At 39.2% G+C, this 24218-nt stretch overlaps 1 protein-coding gene across 4 annotated transcripts in view; it reads right to left on the bottom strand.

Annotated features, from left to right (window-relative positions):
• The window catches only part of pou6f1 (POU class 6 homeobox 1), a 63440-nt gene extending 44799 nt beyond the window's left edge, over positions 1 to 18641 (bottom strand). Inside the window, exons 1-5 of one of the 4 annotated variants that reach the window (XM_039746789.1) lie at positions 18024 to 18641; positions 2857 to 2928; positions 2632 to 2730; positions 2035 to 2121; positions 1733 to 1937 (exon numbers count right to left, since the gene is read on the bottom strand). In XM_039746789.1, coding sequence (XP_039602723.1) covers positions 1733 to 1937; positions 2035 to 2088 — 259 coding nt within the window. In that variant the 5' untranslated portion in view covers positions 2089 to 2121; positions 2632 to 2730; positions 2857 to 2928; positions 18024 to 18641. Of the gene's footprint in view, positions 1 to 1732; positions 1938 to 2034; positions 2122 to 2631; positions 2832 to 2856; positions 2929 to 18023 lie in introns of those variants that run through there. The other 3 variants (XM_039746792.1, XM_039746791.1, XM_039746793.1) reach the window with 3 other exon arrangements.
• Positions 18642 to 24218: the final 5577 nt, after the last annotated feature.

Raw genomic sequence — 24218 nt, 5'->3', positions numbered from 1 at the left:
CAGATTTATGCATCTGAATTTTTCTGTGTGTACACACATTCCTGCTTTTGTGCTTACACCATGTTATAGTGTGAGTTCTACAGATGGCGTTATACATGAGGCCCCAGGTTATTCTGAAACTGGAACCTGTTTCCATCACGTGATAACAATCACTGCGGTGAATGATGTAATCAGAGGCACCCAGTATTACCACACATCCCATTGTGGAGCAAAGACCTGTAAAGATTTCACTAATCAGTTAGAAAAAGAAATACAGCTAGCATTAAGTTTCTTACTGTTTTGATTCCTACTACAAGTTTTGCTGTGCCTTTTAAAATGTTGACTATCTGGCTAATTGTTTTCCTGTTTTTTTCCTGTTCCTCACTATTTTTTTTTTTATCTTTTTACTTTTACTTTTTTGTCTTTTGGTGCCCTCAACTACCATTGCAACTATGGATGCTACTTCTACACTCTCTCTCCCTCTCTGGCCTATTTTATTTATCTTGTGCCACTTTTTTGGAATTGGTAGCATTTGCCAGCTGTATAAACCTCCAAACAGGTCTTCCTTATAATTTTATACTAGGAAAATATCTAGAGGAAATGAACGATTACCATACGCACAGTTTTTAGGAGCGCAACAAATAATTTAAATATATTGTGCTATAAAAAAAAAAAACTCTTACAGGGTTTATAGTGTTATAGGGGCATTATTGTCATGTGTACAGAATACAGTGAAATTCTTACTGTTATGTGAAAATCAACTTGCAAACACCTCACCACTCTCCAGCACCTATGATTGCCTCAATAACTCTGTCTTCCATACCTTAAATAACTACCTTACCTTGAAACTTCTACCTTTATAAAAAACCTTAGGACACATTTGTCATAATCTTGCAACATAAAAAATTGCAATGTTTAGGCAATGTAGTCTATTTGCTGAGTTTGTTCTCATGTGAGTACACATTTAAAAACAGATTGAACTCTCAGCAATAAGATGCAGATTTAGATTTTTTATTAAATTTGCAGATGTTTCCAAAAACATAAAATTAACTTTTTCATTATGGGTTGGTTTTAGATTGAAGGGCAAAAATGGCAAATGTACTATTTAAAAGTAAACCTACAACACAATAAAATGTGCAAAAATTGAAAAAGTCTAAATACTTTCTGAATCCGCTGTATATCAGTAAGATTATTAATGCTTTGAATTTTACATAGTGAAGGTTTTAAGTTGCATCAAAATGTTCAGGATTTGGTCACACATATGTGACCTATGGCACTTCTATGTAAATTGTGTTTGCACTGCTTGCCGCCTTTCTCTTCCTCAGCAGGTTACACAATTTACATTTAGATGATGAAACTGCATAGCAGACTAAAAGGAGGAAAAAGCAGGCAAAAGTTTAGTATTTTTTCTCAACAATCTAGCCCTGTGCTTGTACACAATGTGACCCCATCTTCAGCCTCCTTTGCCCTTGCACATTAATCTTCATGCCATGCCATGACAATAAAAAGCCTCCAAATATGCATTTGTGAAGTAAAGTAATGAAACAGAAAAGTCACTGTGAGAAAGAAGATGGGAGAATAAAGAAACTGAAAAGAGGACTAAGGAAAGATGAAAAAAAAACTGAGAGAAAGGCAGTGGTGTAATTGAATAAGGTACAATGATTAAAGAAGATAAAAGATTTGTTTGTTTTTTCTGTTCATTATACGAGGGACGTTCAAAAAGTTTCCGCACTTTTATATGATGATGACTCACCAGAAGGTTCCAGCTGGGACACTTCCTGCGCTGGCAGCCCATCCAACCCTGTCTCCCTTCCCACACTTTGCACCTCCTGACCTGGACCTGACTCACTAGCTTGCTCTGTAACTTCTGATGTTTTAGCCTCATCCCTATTAGTCTGCAGAGACCCATCCACCACCTCAAGAACACGGATGGTCTCCTGACTTGACATGACAATGACCTGAGAAGAAAAAAACAGACAGAAAAATTCAAAACTCAATGGGGCAGGATCGGGGCAAATGGATTGGAGATCTGAAGTGAAGGGGTCTCATTCTTACCTGATCATTAATAGTGAGTGGCCCATTAGTTGTAGAAATGTTTTCAGCATCCATGGACCCTCACTTGCAGAATGCTGTCTGTACATGCTGAGGAGGGCAAGAATAGGTGCCATATAATAGTGGGTGCACCTCATGCTTCAAATATTCCTACTTTTAACTGTTTGCCATGTATAGAAAGTAAGAGGCCTAGTCATACATTACAAGTAGAAGAACTGTATATTACTAAGATGATGATCAATTGCTATTATTTTATAGGTTATCTTAATACAGTATGCATAGTTACACTGGAGACCGGGTCATCAAATGATGGTTGGGAGCTTCTTGCATCAGTAAATTCAACACATATGAAAGGGTTCCTGAAAAGGTTTCCATACTTTTCTGCTTCCTTGTCCTATCATTACTTTGTTATAACACTTAGTTTGGTACCCTGCTGCTGTTGCTCTTGCTGTCAATATGCAAGTTACTACCAAGTTATGAACATGGTTGCAGATATAATATTTTCACTAAACAGTGAATGTTGTATGTTTTTGTCTGCATATGTTAACAGAACAGAAATTCACACCTGTCTTTCTGCACACTGTTGGAAAAAATGCTTACCTTATCACTGCATATACTAGGGGATAGAGACACTCAAATACTGGATGGATCTTGAAATAACCAGGAAGGGCCAGCTCATGGGTGACTAGAACCACTCATCTACGAACAGAATAAGGGCTAGTAAAACATGGAGGCAATTTGTGGAATGGTACCCGTAGGTGGATGCTGCACATAGTGAGTCACACCTATTGTCTGACCCAAACTCTTCGGCTATATGATACTTACATTCTGCAAAACTCTTGGCAGAGGTTTCTGCCATCTTATTTTTCCCTATCAAAGCTCCAAGTATCATGTAGCCTAGACAGGAAGGCATAGAAGACAAAACAGAGTCTAAAATCAAAATGGGTGTTTTTAAATCCATAAAAACACTAAAAAGGGAACATCTTTATAGAGGAATTATAAAGGACATCAACATGGCTTTACAGTTATCCATGTGGCATTACCTGTAAAACGTAACAAATTCTCAAAATCACAGTGGATTCTTTCAGTCTATCTATTAGATTCAGGGTGATATACGAACTTAACCATGAAAAATAGTCACAAATTTGTTTAGATGTCTGAAGACCAGCCTTCTCTTGACCAGTAAAAAGAATTGTTTACATCATCTCAAATTTAATGTCATCCAGATTTATTGTTATAATTCAGAGTAGATGTTTCAATCATCGAGGTGGGAGTCATTTTACTGCAAGAACTTTCAGACACTAGGAAATGCTATGGTGTTTCTTTTTTAAAAACTGTTTGGCACTGAACATAATTATGATGTGATGAATCAGGAAGATACATCAATAATGATTTCAGCTTGAGATATATGAGGTTTGTTTGTTAAATTTGGTAAATTTCTATGAGATGGCACTAGAATGCATCTGGTGATGTCATGGCTAGGAATAGTTAAGCCAAATTTCAGTCAGAAGCAATGTGTTGTTTATGTTCTACAATCGTTTGAAGCAAATTTTTTCCAAAAAAAGTGTTTACCTTGCTTTTTTACTATACTTTTCAAACAACTGTCATGTATTATACATATAATAAAATGCTAAGTGCAGTCACGCGATCACATTCGAACCACTGGGGCTAGAAACTTGATGTTGGCCTAAAATGAAAGCTTATGCTGTGACACACACTGGTAAGGCAATGCATATGGGTAATGGCAGCCTCTGCAAAGTTAGCTGGTTTTACCTCTTTCTTATGGCAAACTGCTCGAGAAAGTTACATCACAGAAAGAAGAACAGTGGCAACATCTGCTGATTGTGAAGCTAATTGCTGAGGCCATTCATCGAAAGAAGACGAAGAAGAGCTGCACCATTTGCTGAGTGTAAAGTACAGCAAACAGAATGTACGCCCAACAAAGACACACAAATGCCTGCACAAACTGACCTGTACTCATGTACTTGTACTCACAACAAAGTAATCCTTTATGATCACAAAATACAGTGCTACACTCTATGACCACATGAAAAACAACTCGATAAACAATGCAAAAATGACAACAACAGAGAAATATTACAACAAATAAGGGGATTGTCAAATGTTCACAATTTTTGTCCATATGTCCATAAATTGTGCAGACAGTTTGAACCTGGTAAACCTCGTCCAGAACCCAACCGTATTTTATCACCAGAAACATTTTTAGCAGCAACTGTTCTCATCAACCTCCAGTGCATTACTCACCAAAACATCAGCTTTCTGAATTTCTTAAGATCATAACATAACATTATCATAACATAATATTCTGGAAGGGAAACCTCATGTGCCATCTGAGCTTAGAGAAGACTTAAAAACATTCTTGCATTTTACTTTTGAAGCTTTTCAAAGCAATAAAGTTAGGTTACCCTTGCTTGCAATTTCTTGTTTAATTCCACCTTCCAGATGTCTCTTTTTGAATGCTTGTATGGGTTTATGCCTGTTCTTTGAGACTTGGACTATGATTCTTCATCTGTTCCCACCTTGGCTGAATGCCTTGCTAGGTTGTGTAACACATGGAGAGTGATTAAGGAGAACCTAAAGGTGGTGGAAGTTTCTGCAAGGAGATTTCCAGATCACAAATGGAGAGATGCCATCGAGTTTCGAGCTGGACAGAAGGTGTGGCTCGCAACCCAAGACATCCACCTAAGTATCCTGTCCCACAAGTTTCCACCATGACTTGTCAGTCCATATTTCATTAATAAGTGTTAATACAGTGCATCCGGAAAGTATTCACAGCGCATCACTTTTTCCACATTTTGTTATGTTACAGCCTAATTCCAAAATGGATTAAATTCATTTTTTTCCTCAGAATTCTACACACAACACCCCATAATAACAATGTGACAAAAGTTTGAGATTTTTGCAAATTTATTAAAAATAAAAAAACTGAGAAATCACATGTACATAAGTATTCCTATCCTTTGCTCAATACTTTGTCGATGCACCTTTGGCAGCAATTCCAGCCTCAAGTCTTTTTGAATATGATGCCACAAGCTTGGCACACCTATCTTTGGCCAGTTTCGCCCATTCCTCTTTGCAGCACCTCTCAAGCTCCATCAGGTTGGATGGGAAGCGTCGGTGCACAGCCATTTTAAGATCTCTCCAGAGATGTTCAATCAGATTCAAGTCTGGGCTCTGGCTGGGCCACTCTACTCTGACTAAGGCCCTTCTCCCCCGATCGCTCAGTTTAGATGGCTGGCCAGCTCTAGGAAGAATCCTGGTCGTTTTGAACTTCTTCCACTTACAGATGATGGAGGCCATTGTGCTCATTGGGACCTTCAAAGCAGCAGAAATTTTACTTTTATCTTCAGCCAAGATATCAAAGGAGTGGCTTCAGGACAACTCTGTGAATGTCCTTGAGTGGCCCAGCCAGAGCCCAGACTTGAATCCGATTGAACATCTCTGGAGAGATCTTAAAATGGCTGTGCACCGACGCTTCCCATCCAACCTGATGGAGCTTGGAGGTGCTGCAAAGAGGAATGGGCGAAACTGGCCAAGGATAGGTGTGCCAAGCTTGTGGCATCATATTCAAAAAGACTTGAGTCTGGAATTGCTGCCAAAGGTGCATCAACAAAGTATTGAGCAAAGGCTGTGAATACTTGTGTACATGCGATTTCTCAATTTTTTTATACTTAATAAATTTTCAAAAACCTCAAGTTAACTTTTTTCATGTTGTCATGTTGTGTGTAGAATTCTGAGGAAAAAAATGGATTTAATCCATTTTGGAATAAGGCTGTAACATAACAAAATGTGGAAAAAATGATGCACTGTGAATACTTATTGGATGCACTGTAGGTGGGCAAAAATGGCAAATTTATCCACTTAAAATTAAATGTACTTTCTGACTCCACTGTATTCATAATATGTACTTATTATTATGTTACAATGTTGCTTTTCCTTTTTACTATACATTTTTGCTTTTTATTTTCATTATTATCCTGTCTGTGAGAAAAACATTCCTTGGCCTCTGCAAGGAGAAACCCTAATAAAGTTTTGTTCTGAGATTTTCTACTTTTAGCTGAAGATGCTCGTTAAACATTTATTGTTTTAGTGTATACAAAAATAAATCTTAAAAAAGTGTTACACCATGGCACCCCTCCAACTGTGGACCCTGCAGACATGCAGCTCTTCATAATATTCCACCCTCTAGACTTCTGTCCATACGGACAGCATCTGGAAAAGATAAGGGTCAAAGCACCTACAGCAACTTAGCCAACTGCAGTGTTCATCTGTGTTAACTGCTACTGTGAGTAATCTATTACAGAGACTGACTGTGTATTTGAATGCTGAAGGATTTTTTTAACATAAGCTAAACATAAAATTATTATTTGCATTGAGACAGACTAGATGCTGTGGTTATTTTGTTACTGTTGAAGCTTTAAGGCTGTCCTGTAAGTGAAGTGGGCCTTTTATGGTGCATTTCCCACCACTGATCGTGGCTCAACTTTAAAGACAGCACTTCTTGCTGGACACAGATATGCAACCAAGAATGTGGATGTCAGGGTAGGGTGGTGTACAGAAAATGTATAGGTATCAACAATAAGAAACTCTTACCAAACTAATGCTCATGTCGGTATTTTTGTTAAAAGCTCTCTCTTATTGGATGCTTTCATGACCTGTCTCCTTAAAAAACTACAACACACAGTCCCAATCGTAAAGTGTCATGTGCTTCCGCCGTGTCCAGCCCACACTATTCATTCAAACAGAAGCACGTGCCAGGCATGTGAAAGCATAAGGGCTAACGTTGAACCCCAGCAAATCAGGGATGAGTCAGATATAAATAAAGATAAAAAATGTGTTGTTGGTTGTTTGGTCATATTTTGGTTTGCGCAAACAGGATGCCGAACAATTGAAAGTCAAATGTAAACTCGAAACACCATTCCTGCGACCAAACTTGATGTGACACAAGTAATTTGTTTCATCACTTTAAACAACATATCGTAGAATACAAAGAGTGATGGCAATGAACAGGGAAGCGCACAAATAGGCAAAATTATTTTCCAAAGCAACAGTCTTTAACAAAAGCATTCACCAGTGTCAGTCCACATGCAAAAGATTCACACAGATAGAGCGACAATTCGAGTATGTATTTCATAGAAAGGACATTATCCCCTCAGCTACCATGGGACATAGTGGTTTAAAAAGACTTGTTCAAACTCTTGATAACAGCTACGAGATAGCTGCTGAAGTAAAATTAGTTTGTCATTTTGCAGCCACAAGATATCTCTCATCAATTAAGTCAATTTTGCTAGTAAATTAGGCAACTTCAGCTTACCTTTTACTGTAGAAATGTTAAGAAATTTGTTTTATTTTTTGCTTTTTTGTTTTTTCGAATTTATTCATTTATTTTTTTTTTTACAAAAGGATAAGGATAAAAAGATTTTTTTTCTAGCAAGACAACAATCCCAAGCATAATGCCATGGCTACACAGAAATGCCTTCAAAACAACAATGTGAATGTCCTGGAGTGGCCGAGTCAGAGTCCAGATCACAGTTCAGTTGGGGATTTGTGGCTAGACTTGGAAAAGACGGTTTACTCTGATCAACTTGCAGCCTGACAGAGCTGAGCAGGTGCATCTGCTAAATAATGACTTGAAAGGAGTGAATAATACACCAATTAATTCACATTTTATATTTGCAATTAATTTAGACCACTTTGCAGATTTATTTTCACTTTGACATTAAGCAGTCTTTTTTGGTTAATCAGTGTCAAAAAAGCAAAATTAAAATTAATTGTGATCACTGTATTACAATAAAAAGTGAAAACTTCAACATGGATGAATACTTTTTACAAGCACCATATATACACTAAAATATACATTTAAAGTGCATGCAGAGCCAGACTGACATTTACAATCAGTGGGAGCTTTCCCAGTGGCCTGCTGCCTGGCCTGGCGTTCAGAGTAACCAGTGAAATAAACTAATGGTGAAATTATAAAATGTTGTTGTAATGGAAAACGAGGAGGCGTTATTGTTCTGCAGTGGGTAGAAATCCTTTCGGTTTAGTGTTGGAGGGTTTCTTTGCTGGTTTCTGGTTGGATAGTTTCTTGTTTTTGTTCAAGTCAAGTTTTGACTTTGCGTGTGTCTCGCGCTCTGACAGTTAAACGGGAGCGCTATGATGACAGGTGTGTACATCTGGTGATTTTGTGATTAAAGTTACATATGAAGATTTTTAAAAGTTTATAATATACTTTGAATTATATTAGGGTGTTGTATGTGTTTTGGTTTTTATTACTGTGTATTTATTTTGTTTTATTTTTGTTTCAAATTTTAATGAAATGTAGTGTATGGTCACATTTTTAACTATTTTTTTTCCTTTTTCTCTCTCAGAGTGACTGAATAGGCTACACAACCTGTTTTATTTTTTTATTAATGAAACATGTATGTGAGTGGAATGATTTGTATTTTTAAAAGTACCTTTTGTTCTTTATTTCATGGTAAGTTTGTTAATGAACGTGTCTTGTTTTTACTTTATGTTAAGATTTGACAGCTCTGACAGTTAAACCTTAGCGCTATGATGAAAAGAGTAACTGAATAGGCTACACAAAATGTTTCATAGCTTTTTGTTTACTAAGAGCATTTTTTAAAAAAATGCCTAAAATTCAAAGCGATCTTTTTTGGCCAACACTTCAAACTTTGTGGAAGAGTATTCAGCATTACCATCCAGACATTGACAGCGTCTGTGTAGATTCCAGACTCACAGCTGAAATTGCAAACATAATCTATGTGCAGAGGATTCCACTACTTTTTGTGGTGCACTGCTTTTTGCACATTTGTTTTGAAATAAATATTATAGAACTACATAGTCTATTTATTTAGGAAGTGTTTACATTTATGAGGTGTTGTTCCACACTTTATCAGAGGTTGTCTTGAGACAGTGAAATGTATGTGTAAAAGTTGAATCTCTGTCTCCTCATTCATACAAAATTCCAAGACAAAATGGTGTTTGTTGTTTTTTTGAGTCTGAGCATGTAATAGAAAACTGATGTATTATTGTGTGGCCTGGGTTAGACTTGGGATTCCTGGCCTGAATAAGCTTCCCAGTCCGGCCCCGAGTACACATATACATAAACTGACACAGCCACAAAAAACATAAATTCACTTTGATTATACAGTATTTAATGGAAAATACAGGCTACATGCTTACATAGAATACTTGCTGTATTCTATGTAAATTTATGTGTACACATACACTCACCTAAAGGATTATTAGGAACACCTGTTCAATTTCTCATTAATGCAATTATCTAATCAACCAATCACATGGCAGTTGCTTCAATGCATTTAGGGGTGTGGTCCTGGTCAAGACAATCTCTTGAACTCCAAACTGAATGTCAGAATGGGAAAGAAAGGTGATTTAAGCAATTTTGAGCGTGGCATGGTTGTTGGTGCCAGACGGGCCGGCCTGAGTATTTCACAATCTGCTCAGTTACTGGGATTTTCACGCACAAGCATTTCTAGGGTTTACAAAGAATGGTGTGAAAAGGGAAAAACATCCAGTATGCGGCAGTCCTGTGGGCTAAATGCCTTGTTGATGCTAGAGGTCAGAGGAGAATGGGCCGACTGATTCAAGCTGATAGAAGAGCAACTTTGACTGAAATAACCACTCGTTACAACCGAGGTATGCAGCAAAGCATTTGTGAAGCCACAACACGCACAACCTTGAGGCGGATGGGCTACAACAGCAGAAGACCCCACCGGGTACCACTCATCTCCACTAAAAATAGGAAAAAGAGGCTACAATTTGCACGAGCTCACCAAAATTGGACAGTTGAAGGCTGGAAAAATGTTGCCTGGTCTGATGAGTCTCGATTTCTGTTGAGACATTCAAATGGTAGAGTCAGAATTTGGCGTAAACAGAATGAGAACATGGATCCATCATGCCTTGTTACCACTGTGCAGGCTGGTGGTGGTGGTGTACTGGTGTGGGGATGTTTTCTTGGCACACTTTAGGCCCCTTAGTGCCAATTGAGCATCGTTTAAATGCCACGGGCTACCTTGTTTCTGACCATGTCCATCCCTTCATGACCACCATGTACCCATCCTCTGATGGCTACTTCCAGCAGGATAATGCACCATGTCACAAAGCTCGAATCATTTCAAATCGGTTTCTTGAACATGACAATGAGTTCACTGTACTAAAATGGCCCCCACAGTCACCAGATCTCAACCCAATAGAGCATCTTTGGGATGTGGTGGAACGGGAGCTTCGTGCCCTGGATGTGCATCCCACAAATCTCCATCAACTGCAAGATGCTATCCTATCAATATGGGCCAACATTTCTAAAGAATGCTTTCAGCACCTTGTTGAATCAATGCCACGTAGAATTAAGGCAGTTCTGAAGGTGAAAGGGGGTCAAACACCGTATTAGTGTGGTGTTCCTAATAATCCTTTAGGCGAGTGTACATGGTGAATAAAATAATGGAAATGCCGCATGACAAACGTCTTATTCTTTAGAATACTCAATTCCAAATGCAGCCACAGTAATGAGTCACATTAGGTTGATAGCTAATTAGCATTTGAGTGAGATATGAAAGATATGACGTATTACAAGAAAATTAAAAAACAGCACAGTAATTCTGTCTTAGAGGAATACCAAACTCTACAACTAACACAACTAAAAAATTTGAAGTATTAAAAAAAGAAACCAAAAAATAAAAATGCTAGTGAAGCCAAAACAAATAGTAAGACAATTTAAGAAACTTGAACACAAAAGGAGACATCACTGAAAATGAGAAGAAACAGCAAACAACCTGAACAATATTTCACCCAAGTATTCGTAAAGAAAAATAAAAAACAAATGGAATTCTCCATGCATAAGTAAAAACAAACCGAGTTCCTAGATTTTAAAATAGAAGAGCGCTTCAAAAGCATTCAACACAAACCCCCCTAAATTGGCAAAACAGGTACAAAAAGGGACAGAAAATCAAAAAATACCAAATAAGGGTCTAAAAATAATACAATTGGTCTTATCGGCCTATTCTGTTGTCTGTTGTTATATGTTAGCACCAGCAGCGTGGTAGCAGCTTTCTTGCACCCACTCAAGACACATAAACAAGGTTTACAGCTGTAACACAAATGACTGATAAATTGTTGGGGGCATTAGATAGATAGATAGATAGATAGATAGATAGATAGATAGATAGATAGATAGATAGATAGATAGATAGATAGATAGATAGATAGATAGATAGATAGATAGATAGATAGATAGATAGATAGATAGATAGATAGATAGATAGATAGATAGATAGATAGATAGATAGATAGATAGATAGATAGATAGATAGATACTTTATTAATCCCAAGGGGAAATTCACAAATCCCAAGGGGAAATAGATGAATAACAATAAATCAATGCACACTGCACACGTCAGGACACCAAAGCCCCAGCAATACTAGGCTAGAGTCACTAAACCAAGCCAATGCTGCAGCAACCATCACTGCGTTTTCCCAAAAAAAACACTTTGACTATAAGAGTGATCAGTTCGACAAGCGACTCCAACAGGAAGCAAAAAAACAGCAGCTCCATCTGCAGAGGAAAAGGCTGCTGCAAGAGAAAGGGATGTGGTGCATAGTATTATACCAAATGGCCAGTCCATGTATGAAATAAAAAACATGAGGTCTACATTAATTACTTGTATTTCAAACTGTGCTCAATGGGTAGCACAGTTAGTTAGGCATATTTAAAACAGGCACTTGAGAAAGGAGAAGTACCCGAGGACTAGAAAGTTACAAATGTGACTGCAATCTTCAAGATGGGAGACAAAATGGCCCGACAACAAGATCAGGATCTGCAGTAGGCAAGTCTGGCATACCCTATGACTAGAAGTCACATAATGTGACATTGGCTTTAGTAAACTGAAAAATGATTAACAATCTTGTAAGCCCGGACCGTTGAAAAAGAGCTTGAGTGTCAAGGAAACTTTGTGAATGTTACTGACTTCACAACCGTTAGTTAGTGCAACAAGATAGGAACTGTTATCAACCAAATTTACTTTAAGTGACATTAAATTGATGTTTTTTTGCATTTGATTGGGCTACAAAATATATACTAGGAATTTTTAAATTTTTACTTAAAATGTAGAAAAAAATGCATGTTGGTAATGTTTTGCATTTGAATTGAAATGTTAGATAATGTGCATGTGTACTGTTCTATTAGTAAAAGGTATGATAAATGGCCAATACATTGTGATACTGATGCTGAAGCTGAGGAAGGGCCCATAAGGAAAATTTTGTCCCAGGACTTGACATGTATAATTGCCCCGCTGGTGGCTTCAGTTTCCCTGTCTTAATTAATAAACAGCTACTGCAATTAACTTAACAGACTAATTTTTAAACAACTTCCTTGAGATTCAGCCCCTAAAATGTTTCATTTTTTTAAACCAACTGTCATACGAGTATCAGATACAAAGAATACAGATGACCATCTAACTTGAAACCCGTTTGCATTTATATGTCCACTGTACAATATGATTCAATAAAATATTTAAAAAGGAGAAAAATGAAGGTCTGCGAAATACTGATAATAATAATAAATGTTATTTATATAGCGACTTTCCCATGCTCAAGGCACTTCACAGAGTTTAAGAAAGAACGGCAGGGTATACAGTATATACTGTAGCATTGTACTAAACCAGATAAATAAATAAAGAAGAATAAGATATTAAATTCAGAGAAAAAGCCTAACAGACAACATAATTGATGGTCTAGGTTACATAAGCATCTTGACATAGAGGTAAACTGAAAGAACGTTTATAAAGTCAGATAATAAAGACAGGTAGAGCTAAAAGCCTTCCTGATCAGATGAGTTTTGAGTTGTTTTTAAAAAAAACTTTTGCACCGTGCAATTAGAAAAACAAAAGGCAGCACTTTTGGAAATGTCTGGTGTGACATAACAAGAGTGCAACAGACCCCAAAATTAAATTTTTCATTAAAAGGAAGAATTAAATTCTAATTTAAAAATTGCTTGCAGCAAAAACAGTAGCCCTCTGGAACCTGGGTTTGCTATCACTGAGTTGGCTGATCATCTGTTGGCCCACTTTGCATCTCATTATTTTCTGGCTGCTGATTAGGAAATAAAAAGAAGCAGTTAAGGGTTCTGAATGTTAAAATTAAAGGCCCTATCACATTATACAACTTCTTCATCCAGTTTCAGTTGCAGTCTCCATTTGCATAATCTTAGCGAAAACATTCGTGGCACACTCCCATAACACCAGTCACGTAGTATGAAAAACTCTGTAACTCAATCCATCAACCAGTCTGTGACAGGCCTGGACTAATCCAAACAGGTTTAATCTTGTCTTCAGTCAAAGAGGTGGCTTGTGTTCACGTGAGAGCTAACAACCAATGACCTTTTACCCAGAAGTATGGTGCACATAATTAATGGTGTAAAAAAATATTGATACACGTGAGTATTGCAATATTATGTTTTTTGATAGTGCATTGATTCTCAAAACAGTATTGATTTTTAATTACTAGTTTACATTCAAAGATTCAAGACACACAGTTCATTTTGCGTTGTGTTTACACCCCGGCCGCATGATAGCAGTTAACGTAACAACATAAATTGAGACAGGAAGTAACGTAAGGGTTGACGTATGTATGCTTTCAATACTCAGGCTCACGGATCTGGCAAACAACATGGATCGTACAGTGACAAACCAAGCTGACTAGTAACACAACAACCGATGGCTGAATCCGGAGGAGTTAGACCAGCTCCCAGGGTGTACAGAGCAGAAGTGTGGGCTCATTTTGGATTTCACAATAAAGAAGGCACTAAGGAAATTGACAGGAGCCATGCAGTCTGCAAATTGTGCCATGCCAAAATCAAATATTCAGGGAACACGACGAATCTGAGATCACACTTAGCAAGACACCTTTCTGATGTACAGATAAAGTAGCAGTAAACGGCAAGCATTAAAAAAGTGGGTCCCTCTCAACTCACTATGGAACAAGTTCATACCCGAAGTTAGTACAGACTTCAACTCGTGCAAACAAAATAACTCAGTCAATACTCTATTTCATTTGCAAAGATATCCGCCCTCTGAGTGTTGTAGAGAATGAAGGATTCCAAAATATGGTGAATACAGTGGAGCCTCGTTACACCATACCCTCCCGACAACACCCCACTGACATGGCTGTGCCCGGATTGTACTAGGTGGTAAAAACGAAGGTACCGAAATCTCTCAGCTCCACCACAGGAGACATCGTTACTGCAGAGAAGTGTTCTGAAAGCTGGGCATGTTGACCAGCTCATCTTCCTCCACAAAAACCAAAGCATTGACGTACATACAAACTGTAATAATGTGCAATCCAAGTTTAAGATCTGAAAATATCTGAAAAAAGAAACGCCCTCTGACTTTCAACTGTTTTTACTTTCAGTAAACTTAATGTGTAAATATTTGTATGAACACTAAAAGAGTCAACACCATAAGACATAAACTAAAAATGTTTCACAATGTGTCCCTGAATGAAGGGAGGCTCAAAATCAAAAGTACCAGTCAGTATCTGGTGTGGCCACCAGCTGCTTAAAGTACTGCAGTGCATCTCCTCCTCATGGACTGGACCAGATTTGTCAGTTCTTGCTGTGAGATGTTACCCCACTCTTCCACCAAGGCACCTGCAAGTTCCTGGACATTTCTGGGGGGAATGGCCCTAGCCCTCACCTTGCGATCCAACAGGTCCCAGACGTGCTCAATGGGATTGAGATCCGGGCTCTTCCACTGCGATGATGATCAGCTGTCCTTCCTGTCTCCCTGTAGCGCTGTCTTAGGCGTCTCACAGTGCGGACATGGCAATTTATTGCCCTAGCCACATCAGCAGTCCTCATGCCTCCCTGCAGCATGCCTAATGCACGTTCACGCAGATGAGCAGGGACCCTGGGCATCTTTCTTTGGGTGTTTTTCACAGTCGGTAGACAAGTCTCTTTAGTGTCCTGCGTTTTTAGAACTCTGACCTTAAATGTCTACTTTCTGTAAGCTGTTAAGGTCTTAACGACCATTCCACAGGTGCATGTTAATTCATTGATTATGGTTAATTGAACATGGATGGAAAACATTGTTTAAACCCTTTACAATGAAGATCTGTAAAGTTATTTGGATTTTTAAAACATTATTGTTGAAATACACAGTCCTGAAAAAGGGACGTTTCTTTTTTTGCTGAGTATATATACTGTCTGAATTTATATGTAACACTGTTTGATTTTGTTTATTTTCTCAATTTGTTTACCTAAAGAATCCTGCAAGCACTTTTATTTTTTACTAATATACAGTACTGTAAACAAATGTTAATTCCTTTGTTCAGATTACAGTGCTGTGATGTTATGCATTTTCTTATAAACTACTTGAAATATAGTGTGGCATACTATGAACCTTTAAAGCAAGATCAAAAAGTACAATGATTTTTTTAGTGATATAGGGACATGTTAATTCCTTTCCTCAGATTGCACAAAAGGTATTGCTATGATGTCTGAAGTTATAGGGACTGTGATAAATGCAGTTGTAGATCCCACTGTTCTGACTGCATAAAAAAAATTAACATTTTTTTTTACTCAGATTTTATGCACATAGTGGTGTGTTCTTTATACTAAGGTAGTTTTCCTAAAATTAGATTTAAAAAAAATTGCAATATATCACCTTGCTTACAGCATTGAAATATATTGAATTGTAACCCCTTTATTATGATACGTATCGTATCGCAAACTTCTTGCCAATACACAGCCCTACATATAATGCAGTTACGTGGAATAAAGAACATCTTTGTTTTGGGCTCATCTGTCAGATGTCACATGTTTTACGTTCCACTACAGAATAGTAATATAAAGAAGAAAGGGGCAGAGATTGCAGGTGAATTTTCCATACCAAGAAAGTCTTCACACAGTCACCGACTCTGTCAGGCATCACGTTATGGCTGACAGAGAAAGGGCTGAACTCACAATTCTTAAGAAATCTGAAACTGTGCTGGAAAGTCTTTATACAGTCATCTAATCTGCCGTTACTAGTCATGTAATCTGTCTACTCAAGCAACAAGATCAGCAACTGCAGTCATCAATTTTGACATCTTCAACTGAAATGAATACAAAATAAGTGGTTTCGTTAGCCAAAGTATTTGTCTACTGATTAAGAAAGTAACTGAAATGAAAACCTCAGGTGGCCCTTCAGGATCCATAATGGATATCCTGAATTTATGGAAAGTTGCGGAGTACCAAGTATGAAGCTGATTTGCACCTCCTTCATCCCTCAAAGAACTGGAAGCTTTTCTCATTAAAGAATGGTGTGATATTCCAGTATACAAAGCTCGGGACTTGTCTGGCAGCTTTCCTAGAAGGGCTGAAGCTATTCCGAAGCAAATGTTGGCCCTACCCCATATGATTGATAGACGGACAGACAGACAGACAGACAGATCAATACATCAATCTTTATTTTTCCCCAGGGATAAATTTAGCTTTTTACAGAAGCTCTTTAAATAAATAAATACTGTACATAAATAGGTAGATAAGTAAATAAATAAATATACACATACATTTTTGTCTGAACACACACTGGAGTTATTATTATTAAGCAAGAAAATTTTGAAAGAAAGAATAAACCTCATATATGGTCCTGGATATTAATACAGTGGATTCAGAAAGTATTTAGACCCCTTCACTCTTTGCACGTTATTCTGTTGTGCATTTAATTTTAAGCAGATTAATTGTCTGGATAGCCAACTCTGGGAAGAGTTCTGGTGTTCCCAAATATCTTCCATGTCACAGTTGAGGCCACTGTGCTCCTGGGAACACCCAAAGCTTTAGAAATTGTTTTATCCCATTTTCCTGATCTATGCCTCTCCACAATTTGATCAGGAAGTCTACAGAGAGTTCCTCAGACTTCAAGGCTTGGTTTTTGCCCTGACATGGAGTGTGAATTGTAGGACCTTACATTCATAGGTGGACTCCATTACGTTCTAGAAACATCTCATGGAGAATTAAAGGAAATGGTAAGCAACTGAGCAGAATTCGAGTGACAGCAGAGGGTGAATATTTATGACAGATTTCAGTTTTTGATTTTTAATACATTTGCAGACTTTAATGAAAACACGTTTTCAGATTGTCATTATGGGTTATTGAGTTTAGACTGAAATGTATTTATTTAAAATTAAATCTACAACACAATGCAGCGGTGCAGAAAGTGAATGGGGTCTGAATACTTCGAATTCACTGCTTAGCCTTAGGTATTCATGTTATTTTGCCTACCCCCTGTAGATGCATGCATGCACACACACACACACACACACACACACACACACACACACACAACAGTAAAATAATGGTACATTTTAATTTTGAAAAGGTTCCCTCTTAGATTGTTCCGCCACCCCGCCGTGTTCAGTTTTCTAATTTACAGTATCTATAAATGACAGCGTGCCTCTTTGACGTTGCGTGGAAGCAACGCCTTAAGGTGTCGCAGTCGGATGTTTTTTAGTTGGGAGTCTGGGGGTCCCCGATTTGCATTCTGATCCGAACGTAGGGTCTTCCTCCCCGCGCGGCCTAAGCGAAAAGAGGGTCACCGGGCGCGCGCTCTCGTTGCGTGAGTTGTGGCGCGCGCGCACGTACGCACGCACACGCGCTGAGCACCCCCCCACCCCTAACTCCGCGGCGGTGCCAGTCCAGTACTGTCCGGTCGAACCCATTCGCTCTGGGATCGGTCTCCCGCCCGCACGCCGCAGCGTTCCCACTGCACCACGTCAAAGGGAGGGGGATCGGCAGTAGCTCGAGCGCCTTCTTTTTTGTGAGGCCCTGTGTCTCCTTATCATAAATATATAAATTATGCTAATTAAGACCATTGCATATTAACAGAAAAAACTCCCATTTTTTTCGTTCTTTCAAAAAAAATACATATATACGCCCACCCCAGCCCCCCTTCCGTACGGCGTTACCTTTTGAAACTTACCGTTGAGCGACGGAGTTAGTCAGGGTGATTTTTCGCTCTTTTTTGGAGCGCTTTGCAGGACGCTTGGCCACTGTTTGTTGAGGCGGATTATTAAAAATTCATCTCACAGCCTGCAGCTCAGGCGCTATGGCTGCACACAAAGGGGTATTTGCATTGATAAAAATGACTCGAGCCGGAGCGGCAGCTTCTCACCTCACCGCCGCGGCCACGGCGCCGCCGGGAAGCCGGCCACCTTAAAACTCTGTAAAAGCACAGCTTTCCCCTCGAAAACAAACTCTTGCAAATTTCATATAAAATTGTCCTTTTGTACTACGTCATGAACATAATTTATGCAAGGCAAGTCTCGCATGGAAAAAAAATCAGAAGCTCATTTGGACCAGAGGGGGGAGCCCGCGTCTTCTTAAAGTGACAGCGTCTATTCATCAGATTGGAGCAGAGAGGAGCACACGTGGCAAAGCAGAGCGTTTCACGTCCAACAGGAGCAGAGAAGACTCGAAGACTTGGTAACGTTGAACATGTTGCAAGGCGATCTTAACAAGCGTGATCTTTTATCTCACATGATATATGTTGAGTTGGTAATGCCAAGTGAGAAGAACTTTAGGATGACTACAAGTGGACAGACGCAATGTAAATACAACGAGGGACTTGCATTAAGATTCAATCACAGATCCAAGAGCTTTAATGTCATAAAGTACATCTGAACAGGTCTGAGGTATATTCTCCAGTAACATATGTTAGCAAGGTAGTGATAAGTCAAAAGGTCCTAGGAATAGAATGTGGACAGAGGTTACTTAAATAAAACAAGGAACTGTTACAATAGTCACACAGTTTATCAATGTGTGTTCTTGTCGTATAGTAAGAAGTCAGGGTTCTTCTTAGTTAAAACAGGGGCAGCCTTAGGCATGTGCAAACTGCACCTGCACAGGGCCGCCAAATCCCAGGGAACGCCACGCCAATATATATTGAATATAAAACAGAAAGAGAAAATAACAACACAGCTGACAGCTGAAGCGAAGCTAGTGCAAATGGGCGAGTCGTCTTACAAGTTAATGTTTCACCTAGTTTTAATAAAGTATTAGTGTTAGCGCAATAGTCATAGTGAATATCTGGTCGGATAGGGGACACATGACATTCGCATACCCATTCTAAGCAAAATGAAGAGATTTCGAGTACACCAGAATGGGTTATTCGAGACGAAAGAGAAAGGCGGCTCAGGAGGCTTTCATTGCGTCACAGGAAGGAGCAATCCTGAACTTTATCATAAGTTAAACGCTTGTGTCATGAGCACAAGGCGGCTATGCAGTGTCCGCAACGGACGTGGCCATCTGCCGTGCATAAGATAACATATTGACATTGGCAGGCAAAGGGCCCACCAATTCATTCTCTGCCCAGGGCCGCCACGAGCCTAGAGCCGCCCCTGGGTATCACATATTAGATAGATACAGTGGGACCCCAAAAATCTGCACAAAACTATGTAAATTAAAAAGGGACTACATCAATATTCAATTACTTAATCCATCAGCTTTAGTATTATAAAGTAATTTAAGAGGTTTTCTTTCAGGTAACATATTTTAGATAGGTAACAACAAGTGGGCTATACAGTGTGTTCGGAAAGTATTCAGACCCCTTGATTTTTCTTTCTCATATTTTGTCATATTGCAGCTTTGCCTTAAATCATTCAAATTAATTTTTTTCTTCATCAGACAACAGCCAACACCCCAAAACTACAAAGTGAAAACAGGATTTTAGATATTTTTTACAAATGTATTAAAATTAAAAAAACAACTATCCCATTTATACAAGTATTCAGACTTTTTTCTCAGTGCTTTGACAGAGATTCTGGCCTGGAGTCTTCTTCGGTTTGATGCCACAAGCTTTGTACAGTTGGATTTAATGATTTTCTGCCATTCTTCTCTACAGATCCTCTCAAGCTCTGTCAGGCTGAATTAAGACCATAGGCGGACCACTATTTTCAGGTCTCTCCAGAGATAGTCATTTGGGTTGAAATCCAGGCTCTGGCTGTTGGAACAGAAAAGGGCTTTTCCCAAACTGTTGCCACAAATGGTGTATCACCACGATTGCTGAAGGCCTGTGCGTTGGAACTGGGGAGTCCTCTACAGCGCATCTTCAACCTGAGCCTGGAACAGGGGAGAGTCCCGAGGCTTTGGAAAACATCTTGTATCACTCCTGTCCCAAAGGTATCACATCCTAGTGAGCTGAATGACTTCCGGCCTGTTGCTCTGACGTCACATCTGATGAAGACCATGGAGCGGCTGCTGCTTCACCACCTGAGGCCACAGGTCCGTCACGCCCTCGACCCTCTGCAGTTCGCATACCAGGAGAAGGTGGGAGCGGAGGATGCCATCATCTATATGCTTCATCGATCCCTCTCCCACCTGGACAGAGGCAGTGGTGCTGTAAGAATTATGTTTTTGGACTTCTCTAGCGCCTTCAACACCATCCAACCTCTGCTCCTTAGGGATAAGCTGACTGAGATGGGAGTAGACTCACACCTTGTGGCATGGATTGTGGACTATCTTACAGACAGACCTCAATATGTGCGTCTTGGGAACTGCAGGTCTGACATTGTGTGCAGCAATACAGGGGCACCGCAGGGGACTGTACTTTCTCCGGTCCTGTTCAATCTATACACATCAGACTTCCAATATGACTCGGAGTCCTGCCACGTGCAAAAGTTCGCTGATGACACTGCTATTGTGGGCTGCATCAGGTGTGGGCAGGAGGAGGAGTACAGAAAGCTAATCAAAGACTTTGTTAAATGGTGCGACTCAAACCACTTACACCTTAACACCAGCAAGACCAAGGAGCTGGTGGTGGATTTTAGGAGGCCCAGGCCCCTCATGAACCCTGTGATCATCAGAGGTGACTGTGTGCAGAGGGTGCAGACCTATAAATATCTGGGAGTGCAGCTGGATGACAAATTGGACTGGACCGCCAATACTGATGCTCTATGTAAGAAAGCTCAGCTGCTGCTGGATTATGTGAATTTCCCCTTGGGATTAATAAAGTATCTATCTATCTATCTATCTATCTATCTATCTATCTATCTATCTATCTCTCTCTCTCTCTCTCTCTCTCTCTCTCTCTCTCTCTCTCTCTCTCTCTCTCTCTCTCTCTATCTATCTATCTATCTATCTATCTATCAAAGTTGTATGTGCACAGTTGCCTTAAATTAATTTGAATGCTGTAGAGTGACCAATACCCTTTACTGTAAACAGAGGGCCTAGCCCAAACCTTGCCATTGACTCTTCATCACTAAACTTTAAAGGTAAGTACTATGCAGTCTGGAAGGTAGTGTTCTTCTGATATCCACCAAGCCCAGATTCATCCATCAGACTGCCAGATAGTGAAGCGTGATTGATCTCTGCTCCAGAGTCCAATTGCTCATAGTACACTTAGGCTTGTGCCTAGCTGTATGGTCATGATGGAAAACCATCTTTTGAAGACCCTGCAACAACAACAACATTTATTTATATAGCACATTTTCATACAAATAATGTAGCTCAAAGTGCTTTATATAGTTGTACTATATAAAATGTGAATTACTTGAGGGTGCTGTAGTGGGTAACACAGCTAATGGTTCCAGCATCCTGGGTTTGAATTCTGCACTTGGTTCTTTGCACATGTCTTGTGGTTTTCTTTCACATATCCAAAGACAAATGTGTGTAGGTTGATTAGTTAATGGCCTTGTGTAAGTGAGTCCTGTGATAGTCAGGCACTTATCTAGGGCTGGTTCTGGCCTTGTGTCTAATGCTGTGAGGACAGGCTTTGGGCCTCTGCAACCCTGAATTAGATTTAAGTTGGTTTGAGGATGTTATCATTTCTTTAATGACAACACTGCCATTTTTATCATTGCTTTTAGTCTGAATCATTTTACAGGTTGTCATTAGTCATGTGCATTGGTCATGTAGAGTTTTATATATTCTCCTCATACCTGTGTGGATATTTTCTGGATTCTCCAACTTTCCTGTCAGGTTCTAAGTGATGTGCAGATTACATTATTTAGCAATTCTGATTTGACCATGTGTAGTTGTATACATGAGTAGACACTGCCATGCAATACTTCCTTGCCCAGGCCTGTTTCCTGCCTTATGCCCAGTCCAACCTCAAACTGGATGAAGGTGGGATGAAAATATTATGAGTTTAAATAACACATTTGGATCCTAGAATAACACATTGGCACAGAGGTTAGCAGTTCTGCCTCACAACTTCTGGGATTTAGAGTGGGGCTTGTGTGGAAACTGTGCATTTGCTAAGATACTGCCAGGGTTTCATTTGTTGTTTACTTAATCTTTGTGTTATTATTTAAATATAATTTTTCATATTATGTTATTAATTCCATTTTTGGTTTTGTTTTGTCTTTATGTTTAGGTAGTATGATTTGAATTGACATGGTTGTTAAATTTTATGTTAGCTATATATGTTTTTTCTTATCTGTCCTACCTCCTATATGTGGAGCCTAATGAGGTAGGGTCAATTGATTACTTAGCTGGGAAGGGTTTAACAATTTTGCTACTTACATTCTTGACTTTCTTTCTGTTTCATTTTGTGCTTTGGAGAATTTGATCCTTTAGTTTTGACCCTGGCTTTGGATAAAGGTGCATGCTGTGATTTTGACATGCTGGATAGGTTAATTTGTGACTTTAAACGGGCCTCAGTGTCAGTATTAGTGTGGGAATGTAAGTTGGCCCCATGATGGACTGTTACATGTTAGGTTGAACTGCAGCTCTAAACTGATTTGGGTTTTCTAATAAATAAAATAAATGATGTGAAAGAAATAGCCGAACACACAACAAAGGTTTGGGGCAGCCACCCATATAGTTTTCCTGGCTTCAATAGGCTTAAATTTGCATACAATGTGTACAGGTTAGAGTCCAAAACAGAACTGTTTAAGTATGGAGGATGTGGGGGTTTTATAGGTGGTTCACAGGATGTGACATCCTTGGGGCCGGGACAGGAAGGATTTCTTGTGTTTGGTCTGAGGAGAGAAAGGAGAGAGGTTTAGTGCACCTTGCCACCCCCCCTGGCCTGACGTGGAATTGTCATTTTCTGGTCCCTTTGGTTAACTCCCAAGCGCATATGTATGACAATGTGTGTATTGTTTGTGATTGTGTGACGAAGTGACAACATGTTTCTTGTTGGTTGCACGTGCAGGGGAGAATTTCATTGTATTCTGTGCACATGATAATCCTACTACCACTACTACTACTTCAGGGTGCTACCCGGTGCCTCTATCACATGAATGTTTTGAGATTCACTTGTTCGAATTCCATAGTTCAATGTTCTCATGTAACATTACTAGGTTGTGGGATCCTGGAAATTGCGGTGAAGCATCAATTTTATACAAAAATGAGAAATTTCCATCTTTTTGAGATGCAAGATAATACTGTATGCTAAACTTATTTGATTCAAGACAATTTCAGAGGCCAAGCACCCAGGTATCTGTGTCCCAAGGGTAACAGTATTTTAGTCTAAATGAATGGATCACACTGCAAGAATTGCCTGATCACACTTTAAAAGAAATCACTGCTCCTCAGTTAGGTATGTCTGGAGTTGGAACAGTAGCAGAGGTAAGTGTTTACCTAGCAGAAGAGGAAGAAGAGGCCAGAGAAGGGAGAGGGGAAGGAATGAATTGGAGTAGGGAAGAATAGGAAGGACTCAGCTATATAGTTAGGCCTATAAAAGGTCTGGAGTTACATTTCTTGTGTTTTACCCAGTCCCCATTTCTTATGATTACACTTCTGGTCTTGTCTAGTGATGTTTTCAGCCAAGGGCTTGCTGAAGAGAAGCCACAGCTTGTCACAACATATATACTGTGTATGTGTTTGTGTGTATACTTTTACATATATACTCTGTAATGGACTGGCTTGCTGTCTAGAGGTGGACATTGCTTTACAGCAATTGCAGCTGGGATGGGGCACTGCCCCTACCTACCTACCTACCTACCTACCCATCCTACCCTACCTACCTACCTACCTACCTACCTACCTACAGTGGTGCATAAGAGTTTGTGAACCCTTTAGAATTTTCTATATTTCTGCATAAATATGACCTAAAACATCATCAGATTTTCACTCAAGTCCTAAAAGTAGATAAAGAGAAACCAGTTAAACAAATGAGACAAAAATATTATATTTGGTCATTTATTTATTAAGGAAAATGATCGAATATTAC

Source organism: Polypterus senegalus, chromosome 3, assembly GCF_016835505.1.
Source record: "Polypterus senegalus isolate Bchr_013 chromosome 3, ASM1683550v1, whole genome shotgun sequence".
In the NCBI taxonomy this organism is placed as follows: Eukaryota; Metazoa; Chordata; class Cladistia; order Polypteriformes; family Polypteridae; genus Polypterus; species Polypterus senegalus.
Note: the sequence above shows the minus strand (reverse complement) of the source record. Positions and strands in the feature narration are given on the sequence as shown.